Source organism: Phoenix dactylifera, chromosome 2 (assembly GCF_009389715.1).
Source record: "Phoenix dactylifera cultivar Barhee BC4 chromosome 2, palm_55x_up_171113_PBpolish2nd_filt_p, whole genome shotgun sequence".
NCBI lineage: Eukaryota > Viridiplantae > Streptophyta > Magnoliopsida > Arecales > Arecaceae > Phoenix > Phoenix dactylifera.
Genome location: NC_052393.1, coordinates 12,404,897 through 12,422,087, shown reverse-complemented (window position 1 = coordinate 12,422,087; position 17,191 = coordinate 12,404,897). Strand labels below are relative to the sequence as shown.

The window sequence follows — 17,191 nt, the reverse complement described above, 5'->3', positions numbered from 1 at the left end:
GTCAAGTGGGTTACTTGGTTTTCTAAACTGTTGTGCCTTCCTACATATGATAGAAAGGAAGTTCTTTTTGAATGCCACTTATTTTTTTTGTGACTTTGTTCACTTTATCCTGCCAAATAATTATATTTATATTAAAATTCTAGACTTTTAACCAATGTTTTCAACCTTTCAAATTTTATGACTTTAATAACAACCAAAGGGAAAGGTAATGGTTTATCTTGCTTAGGTCTGAAGAATGTTCAAATTTGTGGTGCTCTTTGGAGATCCCCCCAACATATCATAATCGAGAGTTTGAAATATCGGTTGATGGTTACCGGTAACAAGCATTGGTTCATATGGCGAGGGAATCAATCATTCTCTTACATGTGTTGAAAAAACCATAATTTGGCAGTAAATTAAGGATCAAGACTTTTATTAGCTAATATATTGATAGGTGACGTTGTATTGACGGTATCTCAAGATACACCATTTTTTAGTGAGAACCGATATCTTGTTACATCATATTTCTCCATGAGCAAGTTAATATATCGAAGTCCCTTATATATATATATATATATATATATATATATATATATATATATATATATATATATATATATATCATTCATCGTCCCCTAGCTCTTAATTTGTGTTACAAATCAAGTAGACGACAAGAACAACAGAACGCAGCATTCATCGTCGCCAAGCTCTTAACCTCATGACAGTGGCTGTTGGACTGCCTAAAGAGAGACAAGGAAGCAGAGAAGAAGATGGATTTGGTGACGTGCACCCACCCAGAAGGGAGCGTGCAGTCCACGTCGAATTGCGATAGATGTGACGTCACCCCACCTCCGGGGCCCACAGAATTCCCCACCCCACTCGGGCCGGTGTAGGCCAATATAATATTATATTCTTTTTCTGATAACCCGAGACCAGTATTCTTTGCTTCCATGAGGAGGTAAGCGCACGCCCACCGTGGGCCCCTCCTCGCCCAGTTTCTCTCCGCCCTCCTATCTTCTATCGATATCCATATCTTTTTATCTCGGGAGACTCAAAGTCCCCACCGCGGCAGAGAGGACACGTGTCTATCTAAGGATCGTTGGTCAACTAGGTCCAGTCTCGTCGGACGGTGCCTGTCGCCGCCGATCTGCCGACGGAACCGGCGCACCCCCGGCGGCGGCTTACAGCGGCTCGCTTGGAGACGTACGTCGGGTGTCACGTTTTTGGGTGCCCTTTCTCTGTGCCCTGTGCCGGCCGGAATCCACTAACTGCATGCAGCACGTGCGCCAGTTTTCGCACGGGCATACAGAAACGCCACAGGCGCCTCCACTACGTATTTAGATGGATTTGTAATATATATATATATATATATATATATATATATATATATATATATATATATATATATATATATGACCATTTGGTCAAGCAAAACAATAAAATGCTAGTAATAGGAATTTATTTATGAATTATTTAAGTTGTTTGTACATAACATTGTTTTCTTTCCTTCTTCTTTGCATGCGACCCAACAGGATGTAGTTTCCTTAATTAGAATATTAGCAATAATTTAAAGAGTTCGATTGTTAGTCTACTTTATATTAAATTTTTATTTTTTAAAAAAATGATAACCAATGATTGATTCTATAAATTGGAGATCCATACCATTAATTATGATTTACATTACTAAATAGATTTGAAAAATAAATAAAGGACATGTTTTGTTGATTTCTAGCATATACATCAAATGGATGAAAAAAAAAAAGAGTTTCGATATCAAAATCTATAGATTTTCAATTTATACATATTTTGACATTTCTACATCATAAGCAATCAAGTACACTTCTAATTTAAACATCTTACTATGTATTTTAATATATCACTGCAATGCATATCACAATTTTGCACCCACACAATGCATAGATTAGATATATTGGGAAATAATTTTTTTATTTTTGTGTATTTTTACATGTTTGAATCATAAATGGTAATGTGATTGATTTTGATGTCTCATAATTGGTTTTATAGTCGTTACATCTTTTACTAAAGATGTAGCATAAAATGTGTAATATAACTTCTTTTAATTAAATTTATCACATATATACCCTTGCAAATATGGTTATTACATGTTTACTCTTTGAAAATCACTATTTATATAGGTACCTCTCGAGTAATCCTTGCATGGATGCCTCTCTCTTTAGATATTTAGTTAAAAGCGTTAATAGCTAACCATTCTGGGTAGCATTTGACATTATTACCTTTTAATGTTAATATCCTAAAAATATAACATTTAATTTGTATTGAATATAATAGTTTTATATATTTTTTTAAGGATATGTATATACATTTTATACTTCAAGGATTGTTTATTAACTGTCTCAGTCAAAAAAATTTATAACAACTTCCCGTGATCTTGCCACAGTTTGCTATCATACCAATCTTTGTTTATGGTAACCAATGTGGTAACATAAAATCAGTTATTTATTAAAAAATATTTTTTTCTACTTGCAATGCATATAATTCAAGTAGAGCTATTCAACATATGGAAACAATCTTATCCATCAAAATATTATCGTTTTCTTTTTAGGGTGTGCTAGTGTCTGAGGAAAAGAACTCCACTTGTATATGCTTTAAACTTATACATTGCAAGGACTTTCATAGTAAATCTAACCAAAATTATCTTATGGTTAGATCATATGGATGGAAGAAAGTCCTTTTTTTTTTTTCTTCTCTATTGACCCGAGCTCAAGTTGGATGGAGATGAACCTCAGAAATAATTAACCTCATCTTTTGCGAAATTAATTGATAGCTGTGCAAGTTCAGTACGCTTTACGCCCAACTTTTTTTTTTTATTTATTTTTTGTCTGATTGATATAGTGGAAGTCATCTAACAACTCAAGCACTGACTTGAGCCTCACCTACCAGGGTCACTTCCAGGGAGCATGGTAGATTAAACCTAATTCTTCAAAATATAATTTCATGATCACTGTAACTACGAGACTATTCCTCCTTTCTTATATCATGTTTTATCTTCTAATTTTTTTTGGATATATTTACATTAGAACTGTATGATCTATTGGGTTCATAAAAAAAATAGAAAGTTAGACTTGAAATAAATAAATACTTCAATTAACCGACATTCGGGATTGATGGAAGTTCTACCATGCGAAGTTAGAACTATCGTTCTGTCCCTTCGTACATGTCCCCTGAGGTTCTCAAAGACACCATTGTGGGCCTCTCTTCATGGAGCATGTAGCCTCTTCATTAATCGCAAGGTTGGTGCATTTACTGTCAAATTTCCCTATAATGGCGCATCATATTGCAGCATTAAATGCAGGGCTATAATAGTTATTATTTTTTTAAAAAAAATACTCAAATAGTTTAACATGTTCAATATATAAAAAAAATTATGCATACTCATAATGTGTGTGTACGTATTATATATATTTATCTATATCACGAACGAGCATATTTATTTATGTATTTTTTTTGGTGCAATTTAGTTGAACTGGGTTTGTATTTTAGCTTGACCTAGACCTCATCTAAATTGGCTCATGCCTGTAAGTCACTAATTAAGAGTCGATCACTTTTCACCAGGAATGTGTCAGGATCAAAACTTTATCAGCTAAATCCAAACTTCTGAATAATTCTTTTCCAGGTTCAAATCCAAGCATGTCTGGTTACGCCAGGATCGTGCATGACTCAGTCAAAGTCTTGGTCTGAATTTGAAAACTACGCACAACCTCCCACAATTTTGTCCACGGCTACCTGCCAAGTCCATAACGCGTCAAATGGGACCAGATCTTGGTTAGGTCAACTCTCAGAACGGCCTGCAATCCACTGGGTCTTAATCTCCTCTCTTTTTTTTAATTAGAAAAAATTAAATTCTAAAAACCTAATCTCACCAACCAGGCTTAAGTTTGGCATATACCACTTAATCTTTGATCTGCTAAGCTTTAGATATCCTTATCAGACGCTGAGTTCAACTTGTCCACACCCACAAAAAGTGATGTTTTGTGGTGGTTGTTTATAGTGGCATAGACTGTTGGGCTGGAGACCTGACCATCTATGGTTGGTTCGTTTCAACTTTTATTATACGAGTTCTATACGATATGAAGCACTTGATGTTTCACACGCTGGGCCCAGGTTTGGTGATTAGAGAGAGTTTCATGTGCACCGAGGGAAGACAAAACCAAATGGCGTACGGATGTTGAGAGCCTCGGAACTTCTCTTTGTTTGATTGTGAGGAATGGATTTTTCTTCCCGTGGACTCTCCTAACAACTCATCAGTGAGTCCAGGGTTAGCTTTATCTCAGACCTTCAAAATTACTCCTGAAAATCTGGTATTTGGCTTGCCAAGCTGGGACCCTAAGTGCAAAGAAAATTTGGATGAGTCTTGCTGCTGCCAAAATCCAAGCTGAAGGCAATGAGGTCGGATGGGCACCGAGCGGGTAAGGTATGACGTAATTCAAGGTGAAAAAATTTCTCTTACTAGAGTTTGTTCGAAGGGAAATCTTTTGATATTTAATAGTCAGGCAAAACTTTTGGAGGAAACAAATCCTTCAATATTTGCATATAAAATCATGGCTATATATTGAAGCTATTGTATATGATTTTTTTTGTTTTTTTGTAAGGGGAAGCCGTTGTGTATAGTCATAGTTGTTGACTTTTGGATTTTGAAAACATTAGAAGTTCAAAAATAATTAAATAGGAAAAGTATTTACTTTTCTTCTTTTTTTTTCCGGAGGGGATGAGGAGTTGGAAGTAAAGGCCGGTGCCGAAAGAAAAAAAATTAGAAAAAAATCATTGGAAGGAGAGCAAGATGAAACTAGCAACCAAATGGAACTAGCTCTTGTCAAAGCTGAGATGCCGGACATCAGCATTCACCCGAAGCATCAAATCAGTAGGCAAGGACTCTTTCCATGGAAGCATCTCACCAGAGTTAAATCCAACATTGGCGAGCCAGTCAATAGCTTGGTCGTCCACCCGTTAGATGTCTGAAACTCCACAAGAGCAGCATACCATGCAAATCTGACAAACATAAAATTGATTTATATATGCTACAAAATGTATAAGTGATCATGTCTTCTCGAAACGTATAAACCATGGCAAAAGAGTACGGAATTCTAGATATGCATGTAATCCTGCGTTACGTTTGAATACACCAACTCAATTGGCACCCACGAACCTAGCCACTCAACCAGACATCTTCATCGCTTCAAGCCTTCAACTCACAGATGGATCTATTTCATCAAAAAAAAAAAAAGAAAAAAAAAAACAATTACGAATCCATTCAACATTGGCATCCACTGTATTTTGATTTTAAATGAAAGATTTTTTTTTTAAAAAAAAGTTCCCTAGTCTCCTGCTGGCACCATGATCACTTTGAATTATAACTTGACCTCCAACTGAAGCATGCTTCTAATAACTTGATATAATGGAACATTTTTGAATGGCGGAAAGATCTCGCTGGACCCAAGAGTATATATATAAGCATTATAAAAGTTCTTAACCTATCTCATATGGAACTATTATTTTTAATTATTTTTTTGCTATAATCTAAATTACAGATTAAAAAAAAAAAACTCAACCATGGGATTGGATTTTGTTTAACCTTAGATTACATTATTTTTCTCTCTCTAGTTTTGCCAAAATCGGCGGAATTGCTTGGACGGTCCCAATTTATGGACAGTTCAGCAAAACGAAAGAGTTGGCTCCATACTCATTTGCCACAAATAAAAAAAAGGGAGTATTACATCACATCTCACTTCCCTTCCGAGTTGCATGGTCATTGGAAAGCCGTCTAAAACAAGCGTTTCTGATGACCGCGACAGGCTTAGTGATCTCCAAAGTTCTAAAATTCAAACTTCAAAGTCTGGTCAAGAGGATATATCTAAACAAAGTCTCCATCTCCTTCTTTTCTCCACAACAGTGCGAGGGGCACTAATTTCTTGCTCTTATGTGACTCTAGGTTCAAAGTCCTTAGAAAGGCCTGATTACAAGCAACTAAGAGGTCTCATCAACGGCATGATGTTTTTCTAACCAAATCCACTGAAGAGGTTGGGTGCTTCCAAATGGATCCTCAGAGCATCGCAATCAAATTGAATCAGCTGAGGGACCAATGTCGGTAGTCATCGATAATTAGCCGTTAGCCCCACCATTTGGCATCATCATGGTCTCGATTCATTGTCCCCTTCTAAGTCCCACCCGGCTGCTTAGAAAATTGATGGATAATTGGTACTAGAACCACAATTGTCTTCAAATAGTGATAGTTCAGTTAATACTGTAATATTGCTGATGAAATCAATTACGATGAATGAACTATCGGATTAATGCCAAGTCCTCGTTGAAAAAACTAAAATAATACAGGATTAAGAAATCCAAATAATACTTTTCGGCTAGCTTTTTGGGGTGAAGTCTTGGGTTGTGACAAATGGTATTAGAGCGGACTCGATCCATGGCCCATGTGGACTAGGAGACACTGCAACACTGATTTATTAAGGCTAACTACGAGCTGATCATGATACTTATGATGAGATTTGAATGGATTTGAATCTTTAGTTTGACTATGACATTTTGCCTGAAACAAACGGCGTATGTGAGGAGTCGTGCGGGCGTGTGTTTGATCTCACATCAATTATTCGCTGGATCAATTTTGGGTATTTATATAGGATCAAGGAATACAAATAAGACAATATCGAGTCTTCATTGAAAAAATTAAAAGAATAACCCAAGTCTTATTCTATATCCAGTATAGGAGAACGGAGAAATTCTCTACTTGGACATTAGATGTACAATTCTAACATGGAATAGTCATGACTCATTTTCTTCACTCATTTCGTTTGAATTGGAAGCATATAACAATTATGTAAGGCTGATCGAGCTAGTAGCATCAGCACAAGACAACTCACAAAGTTCCATGGGGAATTCACAGTCCTTCACCCAGTAGAGCCCCTTGGATGTTATCACAATTTAATTATTTGATCTTAAGAGCTGTTCCGGTATGCTGCAATTTTTTAAACAAAGAGAGGAAAAATCCAACACATATTTCATTGACAAGAACTAGGAGAGGGTGAAAGAAAACCCTAAAGAAGAATGAGCTACTTGATCGGAAATCGTATTCAAATCCTAGACTAACTCAGGACCAGCTCAATGGCATGTCACGAAGTGTTTCTTAAATGGTTACCAGCCTCTGGTAGTTTTCAATCTTTCTTTCTTTGATTTATACTGGTATTCATTACTATACAAAATGACAATTTTAATGATATTAAATTGCAGATGGCTGAGTGATGACAAGGATGCCATCCAACGGGTCACCATCATCACAATATTGTTAGTGGGCCACCCGGATGTTTGAAGTTTTCCTCTCTATTGTGTTGGATGACACAAACTTCGAAATCTCTTGGATGAGGCATTTCTTTTTAATTGACATCCACATCCTTTATAGAAACTTAGTTTAATAAGGCACCAAGTTAGTATAGCTGAGATGATAGCACAGTTAAAACGGAACTTTATTTTTAACAGAGTGGCTCAGATTCAAAATACACAGATATCAATTAAATATAGAAACCGAATGCCCTCTACCTGGCTTTTCTGTTGGGAGCGCTAATGGTTCTCTGGTGCTGAGGTGACTTACTCACACGTGGGGCAACCCATGGATCGAGTCGAGTATGAAAAATTTTCTATTCATATAGAATATTTTCTAGTAGAAGAGAGATTGAGGACTGCTACGTGGGTGGGATTAGTTCTCCTCCCCTTTCTTTCAGCAAAAAAATAAAAAAAAAAGAAAAAAAAAGAAAAAAAGAAGAAGAAGAAGAAAAGAAAAAGAAGAAAAAGAAAAAGAAAGAGCGGAAAAAAAAGAAGAAGAAGAAGGTAGCAAGCTAGTAGTTTAGCGTTGCCAAAATAAATCAATGTCAGATATCATGCATTAATTGATGGTATTTAAGTTTCAGGCTCATTGATTGTAGTGTCAGACATTCCTAGGACTTGCATGTAGATGCTTCCTAGGTCTTTTCATGCTGGCATTGTACCTTTTATTATGTGTGAGCTCAGATATATTTTAGACGAGCGATTCATTTTGAAATTGAACTGCATCATTTAATTTTATCTTTTAATCTTCTTGATCCTTCATATATGTTGTGCAAAAAAACCCTAGGCTTAGAGATAGCTAAAGAGATGAAGAGAGAGAAAGATACCCAAATTTATGTGGTTCGGCCCCTACGAATTAATGATGGAGGTGATCGAAAAAGCTTCATTAATGGTGGAAAAAGTATAAAGCGGAGAACAATCCAATAAAAAGCTCTTCTTCTCATGATATATATACTTGACAAGCCCCTAAAAATACCAAAGGTGTAAATCTAAATAAAATTGTGATAGACCAATCTTATCCATGTATAAATATATACCTCCGAACCTCCTAATAGGCCAATCAGGGTGCAATATCAGGCAAAGCACAAATTATTTAAGCAGGTTGATTATTTTCGAGAACTCAAGATGAAGATGGAGATATAAATCAGAACAAACCTTCTTAAATCATCAAAAGATTTGTTTGTTTTTGTTTGTTTAAATCAACAATGTTGAGTAAAGAAAAAATAGAAAACTAAAGAAGTAATTTTTCTAAAATACCATACTTGTCCTCTTTCAAACTCCTTTTATCTGATTGTGCCAATATTGCTGGTGAGGCTAAAAAATCGAAGAACTAGGTCAAAAGGGTTTATTTTGCATAAACCCCAAACCAAACATGGCCTAGTATGAAATTCAATCCTTTAATCCATAACTTTTTTTAGTGAGGACCGTCTCTGGCCCTTAAACTTCAGGTTTTTCACTGATTGTTGTGACGAACGGTAGATGATGGAACAAATTATTCAATCTATCTATTAGCTCGGCTGATTGGCAACCCTCTTGAAAGGTTGCTTGAAAGAAATCTAGAGTTCAAACCCTAATGGTGGTGTATTACTATTGGATTGTGCAAAAAATATCTTACATATATCACTATTGATTGGTAGGATGAACATGTATGGATGTTGTTGACTCATGGAATTGGCAAACACCTGATGCTGGTGTAGGTGGTGGTCTAATGGGTGATCTTTCCATTCCATAAATTTGATACATTCTTGTCCTAACAATTGGCTTACAAACACAGATAATTAACCTTTCCAGGTTGTTTTTGCAATTTCAGCTTCCCATCTCTTCAATCTTGTACATGAGAACAAATCACCATTTTCGTGCCAATATTTAGCACGTGACTCAAGCTCCGCTACTTCCTGCGGCCACACAAATTTCTGACTGTACATCATGAAACTCGAATCTCAAGGCTCCTCCAGGAGGATGGTATCAAACAGCCCAAAAATATGATTTATAATAACGCAAAAGCTGGGGTTGGACTCAATTCAAAGATCTGATTTATTTTTCCTTCCCAAATAAATGCCCTTGTATGTTCATAAAAAAAAAAAAAGAGCATGATCTCTTTTTATCCCCATGTCTCCACCTGGCATGCAACCTCTCAGGTGCATCGCATGTACTAAATTCTAGTCGAACATAATTACAGTTGCTTTCTCTTTTATACTTTTGTCTATGAAGCTGGTGAGTCCAATCTCTCGAGTGAACCATAACCTCTCTTTTCCTCCCAACAAATGATTGTGAAAATATATTAATGAGAAGAAATTGATTATTCATTTAATTCATGATCAATAATGTTCTTGGATAAGATGGGGACTATATGCAGTAAATGTCACTCCTTTTTTCTTTTTTTTTTTCCAACTGCGGCTCACATACGACGAGTGTGAGTGCAGCCAACAGAGTCAAAGAAGATAAGGCAATGCAAGAAAAAAAGCACCGATATAGGGTCTCCTCAGACAAAGTTCTCAGAATGGTGGGCCGCAAAGGAAGCCATCTAATTAGCTGTGTTATTTGCCTCTCTATAAATGTGTTAAGCCTGTGATAAACTACACTCGTCTAAAAAATCAGCACCACGTCTCTAACCCCGAATCTACTCGATCACATGAGCCAAATCATCCTCAAAAGAAATGCAATCCGATCCCAGCATATGCCTCGCATAGGTAATACCATCTCATGCAGCTCTAAGCTCGCGTAAGCAACGGACGTATCGTAAAATCACCATTATTGAATAAAATCACATGAACCACACTCGTTGGGATGGATCTGGTGTCAATTACAGGTCCTAAGTATAGCTAAGCCACAGCCATCAAAGCCAAACGGAGCACCGGCCACCTTTCACCACCGTTCAGAGACCAATTGGTTGGTGTCGCCATCCTTGAATGGGAAAGGAATTTTGGTTGCGGACTTGCATAATATTATTCCGCCTTCCCTTCTCCTATTCTTTCTTTCTTCCGTAGAGTAATTTGGATGGGAGGGGACGTCCCCATCAGCGGCAACGCGATTTTTTCGTCCGCGCACTAACATCGGTGGCCCCCTCCGCGTGTCCTCCTTTTTAAGCTTTTGGGACGCGGGCCCCACTATTGGTCGCATGTGCCACGTCACCCCACATACGTGTGGGGCCCTGCCGCCTCGCAGTGTCAGTCTCCACGGAATGATAGCCCGGGCCCCACTCCATTTACACACCTGTCCTCCCTCTGTGGCCGACGCACAGCGTAAAAATGCACACAGCGAAACAGGCAGCAACCGGACAAGCGCCCACCCACGCAAGTAGAAATATAAGTATAAAATTTAGTATAATATTATTTTAGAATCTATCACCACATCTCTTTCTCTCTGTGAGATATGAAAGGCAACAGCGCATCACAATTCCACTCGGGCCAGCCGAAGACATTCCTTCCGTGAGGAAAGCTCCCTGGTCTTCTTCTTCTTGTTCTAAGAGGAGGAGTTTGGAATTGTTTCTTCTTTGGATCACAGGAGGCCATCAGCCAAGTCCCACAAGGAAATCTTGCATGGATACTGCCCAGTGGCCTCAGGTAAGAAGCCTGAAAACAAGATCTAGCAGCTTGATCTTGAGTCCTGATCTAGTATTGTTCTTGGTTTGTTTCTCTTGTTTTTGGTTGTGTTGGGTGGTGCAGATTTGGGAGATGGTCTTTCTTTGCTTTGATTTTATTGGGGTTTTGTGGGTTGATGAAATTTATGTAGATGACTTTTTTTTGTTTGGTTGGCATGAGGGAGGGATTGGGGGTGGCTAGCTGTTTGCCCCTCTAGATATCTCCTCAGGAAGCTGCTGCATCATCTTCTCTTTCTCACCCTTTACTTTCCTTTGGCTTTAAGCCTTTTAATCCTGTCTCCCCCCTCCTTTAATCCTTGAAAGCAGCACACCACTTTCTTTTCCCCACCTTTCCTTTCTTCCTTTATCTCTCTCCTTTTTTAGCTTGTGTGTGCAATAAAGCAGCGGCATGAAAAGGGTTACTTTGTTCTTATGATGGACAAAGTGCATGTATATATGTGATTTGTCTTTCAACTTTCGTTTGCTATCTATCTCCCATCTCTCCTCCTTTGCTATCTTTTGATCCTCTTTCTCCTAGGCTTTTGTTTCGTTTTTGTTTGTTCTCCAAGATCTTTTCTACATAGCTGCTAGCTAGCTGTTATCTATCTATCTCTATATATAGGCATGCTTGTTTGCTGATATATACTTTCTCTCTTCTTTGTCCCCATGGGGTTGTGGTGGTGCCCAATAGGAGATAGGGCTGGTGAAGCCCATGGAGGAGCTGGTGTCCTCCACCACCACCAGCACCACCTGCAGCAACACCACCAGGCCTCAGATGATGGAGAGGAGGGCCAGGCCCCAGAAGGAGCAAGCCCTCAACTGCCCCAGGTGCAACTCCACCAACACTAAGTTCTGCTACTACAACAACTACAGCCTTACCCAACCCAGGTACTTCTGCAAGACCTGCAGAAGGTATTGGACTGAGGGTGGGTCCCTCAGGAATGTTCCGGTGGGTGGTGGCTCTAGAAAGAACAAGAGGTCCTCCTCCTCCGCCACCACCTCTACCTCCGCCTCCACCACCTCCTCCACTGTCACAGCAACATCATCCACAGTCTCAACCTCCAGGAAGCTGCCGCCAGAGCTCACTACAGCCCCCATCTCTCTCTCCACCTCTTCTCAGAACCCAAAGTTCCATGAGGGCCAAGACCTCAACTTGGCCTTCCCCCATCACAGCCTGCACGAGTTCCATGACTTCCCCCACTTGGAAAGCGGCAACAACAACAAAACCAGCAGCAGCAGTAATAATGGCAACAATCCATGCACTGCTGTTGGAGCTCTTTCTGCCATGGAGCTGCTGAGGAGTGGGATGGGTGCAAGGGGGCTGGGACCCTTCGTGCCGATGCCGATGCCCGAGTACCCCGCTGGGTTTGGAGTTGGACTGCAGCAATTCAGGCCACCTACCCTCGGATTCCCCTTGGATGGTGTTGGAGGAGGGGGAGGAGGGAGCAGTGGTGGTGGTGGGGTGATGCAAGGGGTGCAGGAGAGCACTGGTGGGAGGCTACTGTTCCCTTTCGAGAACTTGAAGCCGGTTCTTTCGAGCACTGCCGCTGAGTTTGAGCAAAATGGAGGCCAAGGCGGGGATCCACCTGGGTTTTGGAATGGTATGATGGGTGGTGGAGGGTCCTGGTAGGATTAAAAGGAGAGAGAGAAGTAAGAAGAAGGCTGCTGAGAGTCTTAAGAAAAATGAAGAAGAGGTTGTGTTTATTTATCCATTTTGTTTTTCTAATGGTGGTGGTGGTGGTGGATGGCTTTGTTTGGAGTTTATTCAGCACTAACAGCAGACAGAGGATACATGGAGTTCCTTCTCTTTGCCTTCATTTCTGTTGATCACTTTTTCCCCTTTTCTTTGCTTCTCTTTTTAGTTTCTCCTATTCACGGATCACTGTGGACATGTGAAGCTTCTTTTTAGGTTGGCTTCAGAAGGGTGTGTTTACAAAGCGGACTTTGGCTGTGTGGTGATAGAGAAGAAAAGAGGCCTACAGCGACATGGGAGATGATATAACTCCATAACTTATAGGGACTGCTGCACCATTGCCTGGATGGTAAAGGGTAAAGAGAGAAGGATGGACACGGCGTACCCGTGTGATATGTTAGGATGAGTTTGGAATAATGTGGTATTGTAGAGAACTTTGGAGTTTGAGAGATTGTATGGACTGTGAAAAGGGGAAAAAAGAACTGTCTATTTGTTTATTTAAATTATGAAACAAAAGGGGATTGAGTGTAATATTTATGTATTAGTGCTTTTTTTTTGGCTCTTTGTCTGTCATTTTTCTCCCCACTTCTGTAGCAGGTCTGATATGTCATGTCTCATCATCCCAACCAAGATTCTTCCAGCCATGAAAGCACAAAGAGCAGATGAGGGGAGGAGGGATAAGTACTTAAGTAGGTATGACCACGCTTACACTCTCTCAAATGACTATCACTTCACATGGTATTAAATCTTATGTTAGGCCACTTGATCGGTGGTAATGCAGGCACTTGTACATTATTATAATATAGAAGGTACAGCCCCCTCTTCACCTTCCTTGCCTTTATCCTCCAATGTTCTCAGAAGAGAGAACAAAACCAGAGTGGATGGATGGCCTCTGATCGATGGAAATCCGAGGCCGGCTCACCTGCCTCAACCTAGAGCTCTCACCTAATGATTCCTGCACCCACTGATCCCACACACCATTTCCATGTATGATTACCCCTTCTCATCCCCCAACCCACTTTTCCCCTCCCAACGCATTCATCCCTTTTTTGAAGGAGGTGGGGGACCCATAAACATTCCCCTAGGGATGAGGGCGGAGGAATGATTCCCCCACTTTCTTGCTGCTAACCCCATTAAATAACTCCATTGTCTATTATAATACTTTGTTAGGGATGGTGAGCTGCATTTGGGCGTATGTGGTGCACCCTAGAATATAGTATTACCACCTCGATATTATCCCAAGAATATATGATCTCGGCTACAAAGGCCTCCTCATCGCACGTAATTTGTGCCAAAAACCTCCTCTTTGTGCATTTATTGCTATTCTTTTACTTGATCTTAGATATTAGTTTGTTCTCAGCCAGAAGTTTAGGTGAAAACGTTATTGCACCCATACCTTACTGTCTATGATCAATAGTAGCTACAGGATAGGTAATAACTGGGCTTTACCAACCTTATCATGACATGCTTCACAGTAATGGATAATAGCTTCAGCATACATTTGATTTTAGACAAAATCTTCCCCTAAATATACATCTTATACACACTGCAAGAAGTCCGATTTTAATCTACGTACTCTCCATTACTACCACCATTAGTCTCAATTTCTCTCCTTAAATGCCTTCGGATTTTATAAATTCTTATAAATTTATAAGTAGATTTAGTTCTTATAAATTTTTGTGCTAACTAAACATGATTTCTGTTGAGAAAAATTGTTGATTTGTTTTATTTATTTTCATAAAGATTGGCCTCCTAATGTTGGTATGAATGTTAAATAGGATCTGTAACCGTGAAGTGTCAATTCCACCCTTAAGCAACAATAAAGAATGGTGCTCAATCTATGTGTTTTCCTTAGGTGATTTTTCCTAGGACCTAAAACAACGGTTGATTAGGTTGCTGGCATGCTAGATCAAGAAGATCGATCAATGGTTTTGATCTATTAGGAGATAGGGTTCGGTATTGCCTCAATAAAAAGATTTCATAAATTTCTAGTAGGACACAAATAACATGAGGAACTTGAGGTAAGTGAAATAAACCGATGAGAATGATTTCACAAAAATATTCATGTAAAAACCAAGAGATTCGTTAAACCAAAGAATCAAGGTGCATGAGGTTCGTGGATCGTGGAAAGGTTTGTTCCATGAAAACTCATTGCAGAAGCTATGGGTAATTGTTGGAGGGCGCTAGAGATATCCTATTTGTGGCTTTGCTCATTTACCAGCAACAGAACTCATCACACATAATTGCCTTAAAGATTTCCATGTTCACTGCTCACGGGCTAGTATTTAGTTGTTCATTTGCTCGTGCTAAGCATTGATCAATCACAGAACTAAATCAGACAGAATACAGTCAGGTCGACCTACATTATCCCAAACTTCTGATGATTCCTGATTAAATTTTAGATGGAACAGCTGGGAATCCTTTTTCTGTGGTATGACTTGTAACGTGAATGTACATTAAAATATAGACTTCTTAATTTTCTTGCCCAGTGCCCAGTTGCTTTTAGGTCATCTAGGATCCATGGCTACTCTTTCTTTTATACAAGTGTTTGTGGATAAGAATTCATGGAGAACTGACTTCATGTTGATGGCCGACAATCAGAATCAACTCAATCGGTTCAGGAAGCCTTCTAAGCTTTGAATCATGCTCTGAACTGTGATGCTAAAGAGCTGCTTTTGTGATACCACCAATCAAGTTGTTTAAGTTAATGTTTATTTAAATCCATCAGTCATCAATGGTTTTACTTTAAAGAACCAAAAAATATTTGGGGGGGCCCTTCATAAAACCCTATAGACCACAGGCATGTCCTAGCTCTTGCAAATCCCTCCATGCATAGTTTAAGGCGTAATAAAACATATACAAGTAAGTCTCCTTAAATCGGGTAGCAAGCTGATGGAACTATTGAGAGTGGAAAATCTCGTCTTTCAACTTTCTAATAAGATTTCAAGTGCACCCATAAGATTGGTTTGTGACTGAAAAAAGGACGAAGAAAAAGTGAAAGAGATATTGTGCATCTTTTTAAATTCGTTAAATTGCATCTATGTGGATATGTTTCTATCCTGTTGCATGTGTATCAACAAGTTGCTTCAAACTTAAGTTTGGCATTCAGAGGATATCAAACTTAGGACTAGCTCATCAACATAACTACTATGGTTTGGGTAATCAGTATTAATAGACATTTGTGCCTAGAATTGCCTAAAGCAATGCACTAATAAGATTTAGCAAATAGAAATGAATAGTAATTAGGTAAGGCATCCGCCATGGGATAATTAAAAATCATGATAAATATGATAAGTCGTGTAATTGGAGAGAGAAGGAAGCGATTTCTTCGATCCACATAACTTGAATATCAAAAAGAATAATAGAAAATAGGTGAATTTGTGAAAGTGAGGTTCTAGGCCTCCTTATAAAAATTATCATAGAAAAACTAAAATTTTATTAGAGATAGATTGTTACATCAACTTTATCTTCAAACATTTTGCCTGATCTTCTCATACTTTGAGTTATGCCCAATCAAAGCCTAACTTGAAAAGAGAAATTTTTACTTTGACCAATCCATTTCTTAGCCCAAATATCCTCATGGGATATGTTTGTTGCATATAATGAATCTCTTAGAGGTTATTGCATCATTGTATTACTTATTGAGATCTTCATTTAGGTGCTTAATATATTTGGATGTTGAATGAGAAGCTCGGGCCTCCCGGAGTTAGGGTTCATTATGGTGTCAAAACTTTATCCAAATCTATTTAGGGCGGCAGAGTAGCCCACCATGGCTATAGTAATCCTCCTAGATTACTTAGTGATAGAATTTGACGTGTCATGTTTCATGGTCTTCTGGAGCATTGATAATATGATATATAAACTTTAACACATAAATGATTTCAAGGACATACACAATTGTCAGCTCTCTATTTAAATGCTTATAAGATACATGGATAGGTTCCTACTTCTTCAGACAGAGGCTCTCTTTATACTGCTAGCTCTTAGCAAAGGAACAAAGCGAATGCACGCTTGTTACAAATGAGTGTGTCCATTTTCACTCCAATTAATTTGCAGTCATAGCAGTCGATCGATCGAGCATGAGTTGGGATACATGATAGTCTGAATTTATGCGCATGCACATCACATGCGTAAGTCCATATGCTGACATGGACATGCAAGAGTTGGCCACATATACCATGAATGGCTGCTGCGCACCCTGCATAGAGACAACATGGCCAGCAACATTAGTGCATAGGCTTTCGCATTCGCTCAAGTTTAGCAGCGCCGAGAGGGGCAAAAAGCTCACCCAGAGACAAAATGCTTTCTTCGTAGTTAGAGAGTTAATCCCAGTACCAAGGGTTTGTACATAGTTTAATGTCAGTATCAAAGATTAATATTATTGTGAAAGGAGGCTTTGGATATATTACATTTCGTAGACTAGGTACGTAGGTTAGCTAGAGAAAAACAAGTGTTAGCATAAGCATATGCGAGGTTTTAAATGTTGTCAAGGAGAAATCTTTTAAATGCTAACACTTGGTTCGCGGAAAAAAAATGGGAGAAAGTATGGTCAACGGGAAACTAATGAGATACCT

The 17,191-nt window shown here is 38.8% G+C and overlaps 1 protein-coding gene across 1 annotated transcript; it reads left to right on the top strand.

Moving 5' to 3' along the window:
• The first annotated feature begins 10,676 nt into the window (after positions 1-10,676).
• LOC103719455 (dof zinc finger protein 2-like) lies at positions 10,677-13,176 on the top strand. Its single transcript, XM_008808705.4, has 2 exons — positions 10,677-10,907; positions 11,616-13,176. The coding sequence occupies exons 1-2, from the start codon at positions 10,884-10,886 to the stop codon at positions 12,552-12,554; spliced, it is 963 nt and encodes a 320-aa protein (XP_008806927.1). The 5' UTR covers positions 10,677-10,883; the 3' UTR covers positions 12,555-13,176.
• The last annotated feature ends 4,015 nt before the right edge of the window (positions 13,177-17,191 follow it).

What these genes read in the sequence shown, in the direction of transcription:
- LOC103719455 (XM_008808705.4), top strand. Translation starts at nt 10,884, where the DNA reads ATGGATACTGCCCAGTGGCCTCAG. An exon ending in ATACTGCCCAGTGGCCTCAG is followed by an intron (nt 10,908 to 11,615) that starts GTAAGAAGCCTG and finishes GGTGCCCAATAG; the next exon opens with GAGATAGGGCTGGTGAAGCC.